This window comes from Schistocerca piceifrons, chromosome 2, assembly GCF_021461385.2.
Source record: "Schistocerca piceifrons isolate TAMUIC-IGC-003096 chromosome 2, iqSchPice1.1, whole genome shotgun sequence".
NCBI classification, from domain to species: Eukaryota; Metazoa; Arthropoda; class Insecta; order Orthoptera; family Acrididae; genus Schistocerca; species Schistocerca piceifrons.
The window spans coordinates 560,524,667-560,537,918 of record NC_060139.1 but is presented as its reverse complement, the minus strand read 5'-3'; the positions used below and the strand labels follow the sequence as shown (position 1 = coordinate 560,537,918).

The 13,252-nt window shown below is 37.9% G+C and overlaps 1 protein-coding gene across 1 annotated transcript in view; it reads right to left on the bottom strand.

The window, feature by feature from the left end:
• The window catches only part of LOC124777324 (pyrethroid hydrolase Ces2a), a 168,477-nt gene that overhangs the window by 67,408 nt on the left and 87,817 nt on the right, over positions 1 to 13,252 (bottom strand). The window contains exon 6 of the mRNA XM_047252684.1: positions 2,812 to 3,016. Coding sequence (XP_047108640.1) covers positions 2,812 to 3,016 — 205 coding nt within the window. The remainder of the gene's footprint in view (positions 1 to 2,811; positions 3,017 to 13,252) is intronic.

The following is a 13,252-nucleotide window of genomic DNA, read 5'->3' as shown; positions in this document are numbered from 1 at the left end:
ATGTTTTATCGACTCTACTACAAGATGTTTCACTTCAATACAGAATGGCGACGCACTTTCAACATGACAGATGTCCAGCACATAGCACACGTGTAGTTGAAGTGGTATTAAACAGAATATTTAATGACAGGTGGATTGGTTGTAGAAGCACCATACCATGGCCTGCACGTTCACCAGACCTTACATCTCTGGACTTCTTTCTTTGGGAAAAATTGAAAGATATTTGTTATCGTGATCTACTGACAATGCCTGAAAACATGCGTCAGTGCATTGTCAATGCATGTGTGACAATTACTGAAGGTGATTTACTTGCTGTTGAGAGGAATTTTGTTATGCGTGTTGCCAAATGCACTGAACTTGAAGGACATCATTCTGAGCATTTATGACATGAGGTTATTATGACTGCTCACACAGTAACAGCATGCATTCCCATAATTAATGATAATATTACAAAATTACATGTATCACATTGGAACAACAGGAAATAAAGTCCAAACGTAACTACTTTTTGTGTTTGAATCTTAAAAAACCACATTGTTACCAACTGTTCATCTAAATGGGTGAGACATATTATTAGTGTTGGAATATTACAGCACCATCCATCACAAAGCGAAACAGACAATGGAAATTCCAGGATGGAATGTAACAATATTATGAGAAGGAAAGTTGCTACTCACCATATAGTGGAGATGCTGAGACACAGATATGCGCAACAAAAAGATGATTTTGAACAATGTGTAAATTTTTGGCACTGGACACAACATAAATTATGAGATGATAACAGATTTTTTAAGAGTTCTGTTTAGTGGTGCAGAGTCATTCAAAACAGAGATAACATAAACTGGCATAATATGCACTATAGGGCAATAGAAAATTCATGATGGCTGCGACAAGTGGAACCTCATTTCACAATTAAAGCTTTCAGCCATTGGCCTTTGTCTATAATACACACACATGCACACACATACTCACTGTGTGGTTCCAGTTGCCTGAGACTGCAGTCATGTGTGTGAGTTGCATCTGCGTGAGTGCGTGTACATGTGTGTCTATTGTTGATGAAGGCCAATGGTCGAAAGCTTTAATTGTGGAAGTCTTTTTGTTGAGCCAATCTGCAACTTAGCATCTCCACTATATGGTGAATGGCAACTTCCTTTCTCATAATATTCTTACAAAGTGAAACAAATGTTCCAAATCGTACATTCATTTATGTACTATATGAACATGTAATAAAAATTTAAAAAATGCAGTTTCTATCAATTTGACCTATGGCAGCATCATCTAGTGGGCCATCCATATCACCATCTGTTTTCCTCCGTCATGCTTGAACGGATTTGTTCTTCTTATTTTTTTGTCTGATCCTAATTTCGTGAGATATTTTGCCCAGCCACAATCACTGGACCATCCTGTATACGTACTGTAATCAACTGAAAATATTACAGTGTGGTGTATATTAATAACTTGGGGTATGTTGTTTTTTTATTGTAATATGTAGGCTTGATATTTTAAGACATTAGGTTAAACCGACCTGCCTTATATTACAACTACACACCCTGTAGACAAAGTAGTCAAATTGAACCAAATAAAAACCAGTCAGTCAATGTATGTCAATGAGCTTAGCTCCTAAATTTATTAATTTTTCCCCACACTGATGTGGAAAATAACATGTTACAAGCATAACAGTTTTATTGTGATGTAACTTTTAATTAGCTAATTGGTAAATAGTGAAATAAAGAATTTATTAAAAAATAGGCTTTTTAAAGAAATCTACAGTGAATTTGAACCCATTCACAAAAAAATGTATATCCTGTACATGTTACCAGCAGATCAACACAACCACACAATGTAGTACTTCTTCCTCTGTGTACTGAAACAAGCAAAAGAGGTGTCACTTTACTAATTACCATGCCATGTAATAATTTGAGATACTGAAGTAAGTCTCAGAACAAAACAGTTAAGAATACATTCATGGGAAATTCGGAGACATATTGTGGCACAGGTTCATGAATCAGTGTGAAGAAGAATGGTTCAGAATGATTAACAAAAAACTGTGGTCAGTGAAGCAGACAGCCTGACTTCAGTGTTCCTCTGTATGATCACTGAGTTGAGAGACAGTAATTTTAATACATTTCAATGTAGGGCACTATGCTATGCTGTTCGTATTGTTCCCACACCAAGAGAAACCATCACTGTGCTCTTCTTATGATACAAATATTTCAGTATGTCACATCTTAACAGAATGTGTTTTGTACAATATAATTACTATATAGCAACTTTATCTATTGCTGAGACAAATGTGGTATGAGTTTCACAATTCTGTGCAATGTACCACTTACTATAAAGTTGTGAGGTAAGTTTTATATATTCTCAGGTTGGCTGGTTGATACTAATTTTTCCAGGGATCAACCAAGCATTGTTCACTCTTTGATTAGTTTTGCTGCTATACTGTTACATTACCAATACTTGTATTTTAACAAAAGATTTTACAACATAAACTTTGTACCAGTTTTATGTGCTGTGTGCCTCCAGGCTATGTGGATGTATGGAAGTATGTAAGTGAGAATATCTCAGAGAGGATCAGATTTTATTTAGATATTTTACCTTTTATAATGTCAACTTAGATACTGCAAGTACATGTATATGAGGTATCTCAGTAAGATTGCTAACAACATAGAGGTTGAGCATCAAATGCTGTCCCATTAGGCAAACTGATGCCTGAAGAGTGTTTGCAATACTAGCTGTATTTTAAGATCAGTTTCAGAATACATATTCCTTATTCAATGTAAAGCTATAAAAATGGCAAATGTTACATACCTAGTATAGCAGTTGATGTTTCATCTTTTGTGATTCCAGTCAGCAGTGGTATTTTTGGAAAATTTCCAGACTTGAGAATATTAAGTGGTTCATCCTGAAGGAAACTGGGAATAAACCTGTTGTCATGTGCACCATCAACAACAGGAGCAGGCCCAAGTAATCCTTTTAAACCAGCAATAAGTCCCTTTGCTAAAAGTCTAGCATCCTAGGAAAAGTGAACATCAACAAGTTATAAATGCTGTGTATTTTATTGCAGTATCTGAAAACACTTTGCTGTTTACAGGAGAATAAATTTTTAGTGAAGAATATTCACATTTTCATCAAGCATTCGTATAATGAATATTGCTGGAAGCTTCATGAATTATTCCTCTATTACACACACACACACACACACACACACACACACACACACACACACACACACAGCCCCCCCCCCCCTCTCCCTCTCTCTCTCTCTCTCTCTCTCTCTCTCTCTCTCTCTCTCTCTAGGGGAATGATGGCATCTGCTGGTCAATTTTGGCCTCGTCTCCAACAGCTGATGATAATTCACTGAATTTTCTGGTCATTGATTTCAGTCTGTTTTTATGTGGTATACAAGTATTGTTAACCTCTTCAGTCCCAAAGAAAATTTTTCTATTTTTTCAAATACTTTATTATAAGAGCATTGCATATGGGTATCATGAATGAGCATTGTAATGGTAATTTTTTGCTACTGTTCATCTGGGAAGAGATTTTCCTATGTCCAGCTGGATGGACAATGGGAAATTTTGATGATACATGGTCATCCAAGGAAAAAGACAAGTATAAGTTTTATATTATTTATTTATCATTAAGAAACATTACTTACAGAGTGTTACAAAATTATGACACAAGAAAAACAGTTTTGTCACAGATATTTCTGAAATTGTGGTAGTCAAAGAAACATTTTCTGTCACTAGTTATGCACAAATATTGCATTCTGAGCATATGAAATTGGTTTTAGCTTTGCAGACCTTGTTTTGGTATCTCATTCATTTATTTTTGTCTGTAATTGGGCAAAGAGGTAAATGTTTGCTCTCACTATTCCCAACATCTTTGTTTGGAATTTGATCTATTTTTGCACATTTTGTGGGAGCCATATCATAAAATTCAGATTCAGGGTCTGAAGAGTAAATGTCCTGCCTCACGGCAGTTGCAGCCGAACTCAGTGATTCACCAATTTAAATCTTGAAATCTAGTAAATCCATGATTGATTTCTTTCCAACACCCAGTGCCTGCTGATCCTTTTTGTACTGAGCCCACGAGTTCACAATTACCATGTCAATGAAATGGAAGTAGATTCTTACAGGCCACTTCTTCGTGTGTGTGGAGATTTGATAGTAGGAACTCATTCTGTCACCAAAATCCACACCTCCCATTGATTTGTTATAGTCACTGATACATTTGGTCTGAGGTACTTCAATGAACCCTTTCGCTTTTCTGTCCCATCTTTTCACTACATTAGTAGGAGAATCGCCAGAGAATGTAGATGCTACTGTTACAGAATGATTGTCGATCCATTTCAAAACAGAAATTTTTCCATCTTCTCTGACGGACTCAGTGAAGGAACCTCTCCCTCTCTTCATCAATTCCTTGTCTGCAGTGAGTTTTGATTGAGAGCAGATGGAATCAGCTGACTAAAATCGTTCCTACTGCGTATATTTTTCTTTCCATTAGTTATTGTAATAGTGTAATTTATATGAAATATCGGTCAAAATACACAACATGCTGACTGGGAACCCTACTCTCCACCAGGTTCTTCAGCACAGAACCCCCAGTCCAGAAGGCTAAATGCTTGCTCCTTGGTAAATGAAAAAGTCAAGTACCAGCCCACCAGAAGTTGTCTGCACAAAATTCTTCAGACCAACTGGATTCGGCTTGTTCTTGACATACTGCCTAAGAGATGTTTTGCCATGAAAAGGAATCATTTGTCCATCTCTCGAAAGGTGGCTAGAAACTGGCAGTGACAGACATTTTCTCCTAATACTGTCAAGGACTGGTTGCAGTTTCCATAGTTTATTTCTCTTGAGTTCATCTGGAACACTCAGATTATTTACAAAAATGCAAGTAGTTCCTCACTTTGAACACATGATTCCTTGGAATTGTAGTTACTGCAGGGACCCTCAGTCTACTGGGATAATACATTCTCAGTCTTGGTAGTTTCATACAACCTGTTATTATGTGTGCACCCATGAGTTTCTTAATTTCTGTAGCTGTTGCATTTAACAGAACCTGGTTATCCTGAAGTGCCTTTGTGTTTGTCTGCTCAGCAATGAGATGCCATGTAATTTCCAAAATACTGTTCAAAATATCTTAGTAGTTGGTGTCCATAGTTCCCTGTCATCCACTGACCACTCCTTTTCAGTACTATTGGCGGTTTGATCAATAATAGGTCCTTTTTTCCAAAACATTTGTCCCTTTTGATTTTCCAGCAGCCCCTTTTCTCTTTGCTTGGCTTTAGATTACTATCTTCCATTTCAGTCTGAAAGAAGAAATTATAAGTAAAAAACAGTTTTCAGGCAACTAATTGAAATGCAGTATGTTTTCCAATCTTCAGTACTTTTTGAGTAGGTATCTCAGAAGGAAACTGTTGTTATAAATGAAATTAATAATCGAAGATTTACCATGTCTTATGAACTGTAATTTTCGGCTTCAGGAACATACAAGTCTGTATTTGTAGTAATATCAAGGTCTCCCTCATCTGAGAAGTCCCCTACATCACTCAAATCACTGCACTCTTCTATTACTCATAGCAGTTCTCTTTTGATTTCAGCATCTGTGAGTCGTTCATTCATGCATGAAATAGGTGACAGGAAAAATAGTTGTGGATCTTTAAAGTTAATTGCTGTCTGGACTCCTCCAAGTTCATTACATGACATCTCTCCCATTACCTTCTCTGATGCGAGATTGAAAAGAACAGGTGATAGTCCATCACCCTGCCGTAGCCCAGTTTTTATTTTGATGCTTCAGTCACCTTATTTCCAATTTTTACCTTTGCTGTAGTATACATCAGGCAGGCCTTCGTGAGGCTTACTAGTTTCTTGGCAAAACTGAACTCTTCCACATACCTCAGCATACTTTCCTGATAAATGCAATCATATGATTTTCTGAAGTCAACAAACAGCATGTGTTGTTCTTGGGCAAACTCTCACCTTTTTTCTGAAATCTGGCATAGGACACAGATTTGTTTGATAGTAGATCTCCTGTGATGAAATCTTCCTTGATATTCTCTTGTAATGTTGTCTGCCAGTGGTTGGATTCGATCTAGAAGACAGTTTGAGAAGATCTTATAACAAATATTGAGCAGAGCAATGCCGTGGTAGTTTTCAAATGCCATTCAGACATAGTTCTTGTGGATGGGACAGATAAGTGCATTCCTCCAGTCTTCTGGAATGTTTTCAGTGTCCCAAATGGTCTCTATTAATTTGTGTTCCTTGCGATAAGGTATTCACCCCCTTCCTGAATTATTTCACCATGTATGCCATCTTCTCCTGGGCTTCTGTCCTTTTTAAGCCATTTTATCTGCTTCCTCATCTCTTCTACAGTTGGCGGTAGGTATTCAGGTTCTGCTGTTTTTCATACTCATAGTCTTTTTATTTTGTTTTATTAATTTTTCTATTAATTTTGAGTCATCAGTCTTCTGATTGGATTGGTGTGGCCCGCCTTGAATTCCTCTCCCATACCAACCCCTTCATCTCAGAGTCACACTTGCAACCTACCTCCTCAATTATTTGCTGGATGTATTCCAATCTCTGTCATCCTCTACTGTTTTTATGCTCTACAGTTCCCTCTAGTGCCACAGAAGTTAGCCGCTGATGTCTTAACAGATGTCCTATCATCTTGTCCCTTCTTCTTGTCAGAGTTTTACACATATTCATTTCCTCTCCAATTCTGCGCAAAACCTTCCCATTCCATATCTTATCTATTCATCTAATTTTCAACATTTGTCTGTAGCATCACATCTCAAATGCTTCAGTTTTCTTCTGCTACTGTTTTCCCACAGTCTATGTTTCATTACAATATAATGCTGTGCTCCAAACGCCCATTTTCAGAAATTTCTGCCTCAAATTAAGGCCTATGTTTGACACTAGTAGACTTCTCTTGGCCAGGAGTACCCTTTTAGCCAGTGCTAGTCTGCTTTTGATGCTCTCCTTGCTCTGTCCATTAGTGGTTGTTTTGCTGCCTAGGTAGCAGAATTCCTTAACTTCATCTACTTCATGACCATCAGTCCTGATGTTAAGTATCTCTCTATTCTCATTTCTTCTACTTTCATCTTTCTTTGATTTACTCTCAATCCATATTCTTCACTCATTAGACTGTTCACTCCATTCAGCAGATCATGTAATTGTGCTACACTTTCACTGAGGATAGCAATGTTATCAGCAAACTTTATCATCGATATCAATTCACCTTGAATTTTGATTCCACTCCTGAACCTTTCCTTTATTTCCATCATTGCTTCTTCAATTTATACGTTGAGCAGTATAGGCAAAAGACTATGTCCCTGTCTTACACCCTTTTTAATCTGAGCAGTTCTTTCTTGATCTTCCACTCGTATTGTAGCCTCCTGGCTGTTGTATGTGTTGTGTGTTACCCATGTTTCCCTATACCTTACCCCTATTTTCCTCAGAATTTTGAACATCTTGCTCCATTTGACATTGTTGAATATTTTTTACAAGTTGACAAATCATATTGACTGTGTCTTGACTTTCCTTTAGCCTTGCTTTCATTATCAACCACAACATCAGAACTGCCTCTCTGGTGTCTTTCCCTTTCCTTAAGCCAAACTGATCATCTTCTAACACATCCTCAATTTTCTTTCCCATTCTTATGTATATTATTCTTATCTGCAACTCGGATGCATGAGCTGTTAAGCTGATTGTGCAATAACTCTCACACTTCTTGGATCTTTCTATCTTCAGAACTGTGTGGATGATGTTTTTCTGAAAGTCTCATGATGTATTGGCACTCTCATACATTCTACACACCATCATTGATAGTTGTTTTATTGCCAATTCCCCCAATGATTTTAGAAATTCCAATGGATCTTACACCCACTTAAGCTCTTTTAAATCCTGACTAATACTGGATTCTCTATTGACTTCCGTTTCTTCTTTTCTCATGTTATCAGCCAAGTCTTCCTCCTCATAGAGGCATTCAATGTATTCTTTCTACCTACCCACTCTCTCCTCTGCATATAGCAGCAGAGTTATCATTGCATTCTTAAAGTTATTACCTTGCTTTTAATTTCACTGAAAGTTGTTTTGAATTTCCTATATGCTGAGTCAGTCCTTCTAATAATCGTTTCTTTTTCAATTTCTTCCCATTTTTCATGCAGCCATTTAACTTCAGCTTCTCTGCACTTCCTATCCATTTCACTCCTAAGTGATTTGTGTCTCTGTGTTCTTGAATCTCTCTGAACAGTTTTGTAGTTCCTTCTTTTGTTGATCAGCTGAAGTATTTCTTCTCTTATGCATGGTTTGCTACCTGTTAATTTCCTTGAAAGTATATTTTCTTTCCAGCTTCTATGTTTGCCCTTTTTAGAGATGTCCATTCCTCTTCAACTGTACTGTCTACTGAGCTATTCCTTATTGCAGTATCTATAGCCTCAGAGAACGTCAAGCATGTCTCTTCATTCCTTAGTACATCTGCATCCTACTTCTTTATGCTACGATTCTTTTTGACTAGTGCCTTAAACTTCAGCCTACTCTTCATCATAACTACATTGCGATCTGAGTCCATATCTACTCCTGAGTATGCCTTAGAATCCACTTTCTGTTTTCAGAATCTCTGTTTGACAACGATGCAGTGAACTGAAATCTTCCTGTATCTCCTGGCCTTATCCAAGTATACCTCCTCCTCTTGTGATTCTTGCTAAGAGTATTCACTATTACTAGCTGAAATTTGTTACAGAGCTCAATTAATCTTTCTCCTCTCTCATTCCTGGTACCAAGCCCATACTCGCCAGTAACCCTTTCTTCTACTCCTTCCCCTACAACACTATCCAATCCCTCATGACTATTAGGTTTTTATCTCCCTATACATACTGAATTACCCATTCATTATCCTCATATACCTTCTCTGTCTCTTCATCTCCTGCTAGCGATGTTGGCATGTATAACCGAACTATTGTTGTTGTTGTTGTTATTGTTGTTGGTGTGCTGCCAGTTCTGATGAGAACAACCCTATCACTGAACTATTCACAGTAACACACTCTCAGCCCTACCATCCTATTCATAATGAATTCTACTTACGTTACACTATTTTCTGCTGCTGTTGATATTACCCTGTACTCATCTGACTATAAATCCTTGTCTTCTTTCCATTTCATTTCGCTCACCTCCATCATATCTAGATTGAGCCTTTGCATTTCCCTTTTTAGATTTTCTAGCTTCCCACCATGTTGCTGCTTCTGACATTCCATGCTCTGACTTGTAGAATGTTATCCTTTCATTGGTTAGTCATTCTTTTTCTCATGGGTACCTCCCCCTTGACAGTCCCCTGCTGGAGATCTGAATAGGGAACTATTCTGGAATCTTTTGCCAATGGAGAGATCACCATGACACTTTTTCAATTAGTGGCCACATGTCCTGTGGATACACATTATGTGCCTTTAATGCAGTTTTTTTTCCATTGCCTTCTGCATTCTCATGCCATTGATCATTGCTGATTCTTCTGCCTTTAGGGGCAGGAGAGTGCTCTGAACCTCTGCTTACTCCTGCACCCTCTTTGAGAAGGCTGTTGGCAGAATGAGGGTGACTTCTAATGCTGAATGTCTTCGGTCACCAATGCTGAGTCAAACCTGGGTCCATGGGCATTTTGATTACTAAACAAAGATGCTACCACCTGATCACTATGCCTTTTTTTTTTTTTTAAGTGCACAGTTTAACATCTCTGAACATTTAAATCAAGCTGCCAACCATTGTATCACTTTGAAATCTTATCAAGTTCTGACTGAATATTTACACAACTTTTTTTAGACTTTTATTTCATTGTAGATCACTGCACTATTGTACAGAGGAAGGCATTACTGTTACTTAAGTAGGTATGTCATTAACTGTTTTTTGAAGCCAGACATGTTTTTAAGTTCTCTAATATAACAAGGCAGGTTATTCCATAGTCAAGTTCCTGCTACTGTAAAGGACTTTGAGAAGGTGACTGAGCGATGAAGTGGATCAGAGAGGATTTTATTATGATGGGAACACGTGTTTCTGTCATATTGTTCAGACATGAGCATTAAGGATTAGGAGAGATATGAGGGACAGTATACTTTTACAAGACAGTAAATGAGACAGAGTTATGGAAATCTCTGCATTTGTCTGCATGCAGCCAGGACAGTTGTGCATAAACTGGTCCAATGTGGTCAAAAAGACAAATGTCACAGATATATCAGATGTAAGCATTCATGACCAGTTCCAGACGTCGCGAATTTTCCTGAGAGAGAGCTTGTAGGACAATATCACTGTAGTCAATGATTGGGAGTATAAGCGTTTGTACTAATTTCTTTTTCAGATCGAAAGGGAAAAGTTTTTTATATTTTTGTAGGACATGAAGGGATGCTGATGCTTTTTTGTACGATGCAGGTACATGCTCTGTCCAATTTAGATTTTCATCTATTATTACTCCCAAACTCTTTGCTGAGGGAGAGAATTTGATATTTATTCCATTGAGGATTAGAGATGATACGGATTCCCGATGTTTTGGACTAATGAGCTTAGAGTGACCAAGCTCATTAGTACCACTTGGGTTTTAGATGGGTTGAGTTTTAGTCCTATGTTCTGTGCCCATTTTGATAGTACATCGAGGTCAGTATTGAAATTTTCAATAGCTTTCTTAAGACTGATTGGTTTTGCACTTAGATACAACTGAATGCCATCAGCATACATGTGATATTTGCAGTAGTACAGAGAGAAGAGTATAGGACCTAATATTGAGCCCTGGGGAACACCTGAAACTATCTGCCACCATTGTGATTTTATATTCCCGGACAGGATGCGTTGCTGATGAGACGTCAAGTATGAGCAAAACCATTGCACTGCACTTGGTGAGAAATCTAGACCACCAAGTTTGGCAAGTAAGATGTTGAAGTTGACAGTATCAAATGCTTTGCTTATCAAATGCTTTGCAGAAATCTAAGAAGCAAATGATAGTCGCTTCTTGTCTATCCATGGTACATTTCAGGTCATCTGTCACCTTTATCAATGGGGATGTTGTGCTTCGATGTTTACGGAAACCTGATTGTTATTTATCTGGTAGGTTGTTATCAGTTAGGTAGTTGATGAACTGGTCATGGATTACATATTCTAAGGCTTTTGATAGTGCAGGAAGAATGCAGATGGGGTGGTAGTCAATTTCTTTTTTAGGCAGTAGCTTAATCCCAGTTTCCAGGCCTCGGGAAAACACTTATGTTTAAGGAATCATTGAAAATGTCTGTTATAGAGGTCAGCAGTGGATCAATAATAAGTTTTATCATCTGGATAGTTATCCCATCATGCTCAGTAGATGCTGATCTAATCCACATGATGACTTGCTTGATTCTATTGCAAGTGACGTGTTGTAGATGAAATTTTTCTTTGCTACAGTTGTTCATCCCCATGAAGTAATCAATGATTCTCTCTGTTTTCTTTTTTCTTTTTCCGGTTCAATTGTAGTTGTAGATAATGTGGACAATCAGTTTAGTTCTTCAGCTGGGTCCATGGGATTTTCTGCAACTTTTATTTTGCCTAATCCGATACTAAGGAGATTTTTCCACAGGACAGCTGGTCTACATCTATTGTCAGTTAATATAGGGGCATGCGTGAGCTTAGGTTTCTCACTGTTTGACTGACTACGTTGCATTTCTGCTTGTATACAGTATGATTTTGAGGTTAGGGTGTATCTTGTATGCTCGATGTGCAGCATCTCTGAGATTCATGAGCTGTTTTAGTTCATCAGTCAGCCAAGTTGCAGGTTTCCTTTTTACTTTTCTGGTCTTTATTGGAGCATATTTGTCATATAATTGAGTAATTTGTTAGTGAAATCCTGAAGTTTTTCATTTATGTCCATGGGGGAATTGAGGTCATTCCCCAGACTATTTCTTGTGCCTCAGGCAAATTTATGCGTCTGAAGTCTTGGTACCTAGACAGTTTTTGTTTCTTTCTAGGACATTCTAGTGAATACGTCATGAAAATAATGTCATGGGCAGACATGCCAAGTGCAGGTATTTGAGAGGTGCAGATTATTCTATTTGGAGATTTCGTTGTGAATGTATCTATGAAAGTGTGACTGGTAGTCATGTGGTGAGTAGGTGCCAGCTGAAGTAGTGTCATATTTGAGGAAGAAAGCATCCTATTAAATTTCCAACTGGAAGGACTATTGTGCAGGAAATTAATTAGGTAGTTTTCAGAGAAGGTATTTATTAATGCTTCACAATATGTCTCATCACACCCACCACTAATAAAAATATAATTATGCCAACTGATTGTTGGATGATTACAGTCTCCTCTAATGATTACAGTATCATTAGGGAACTTATGTACAAGCAATCTGATGTTTACTCTAAAGTTTTCAGTTACATCAGGAGGAGAATCTTGTGATAAATAAAAGGGCCCAACTATTTTTTTGCTCACTCTTGATACTGAGTCTTGCCCAAACAATCTCACCTACAGCTTCAACTTCTGTCTCAAGATTTAAATTTCTTGTCTATTGCAACAAATACATCAGCTCCATTTCCTGTTTTGCTATCCTTTCAGTATACACCGAAATTTTCTCCAAACATCTCACTACTGTTAACTTCAGATTTTAACCAGCTTTTTATGCCTAATTTTATGTGAGGTTCAGTGTTTTTAGGCACAGTTCAAACTCTGGTACTTTTTTCTGAATGCTTTGACAGTTAACCATGAGGATTTTGATACTCTCATCTGCCAGAGGCATTTTTTTCGATCTTACAATGATACATCTGGTTTTCGACAGCTAACATTATCTTGATTGGATGGAGAGTCACTGCATCTAAAACACCCTTGTGTGCAGCTCACACACAGTCTGCTATTTGGGTAGCTGCCTCTGATGTGAAGTGCACATCTGACTTATTTAGGGGGGCCCTACAACTCTCAACCCTATGGCACAAGTCTAGGAAGTCACAGCCTGGCTCGTCACAGAAGCTTCAAAGTCTCTGGTTCAAGCCTTCCGCCCGACTAAGAACCAGTGGGCCATGACATGTTCTGGGAACAATGCCGCAGATTGTGAACTTCTTTGAAAATCTGTGAGAAGGCCTTTATTCTCAATCCTCTTCCCAGCCCTTGCTGCCATTTCCCCAAAGGGTAGCATTATTCACCATATGTTTGAGCTGCTGATAGTTAATAGACCTATACCCTTTAGTGTCTACCTCTTCTTGACAAGGTGCAAAGCAGGTTTCCCCAAAACATGGGAAGTGAGTCCCACTGGC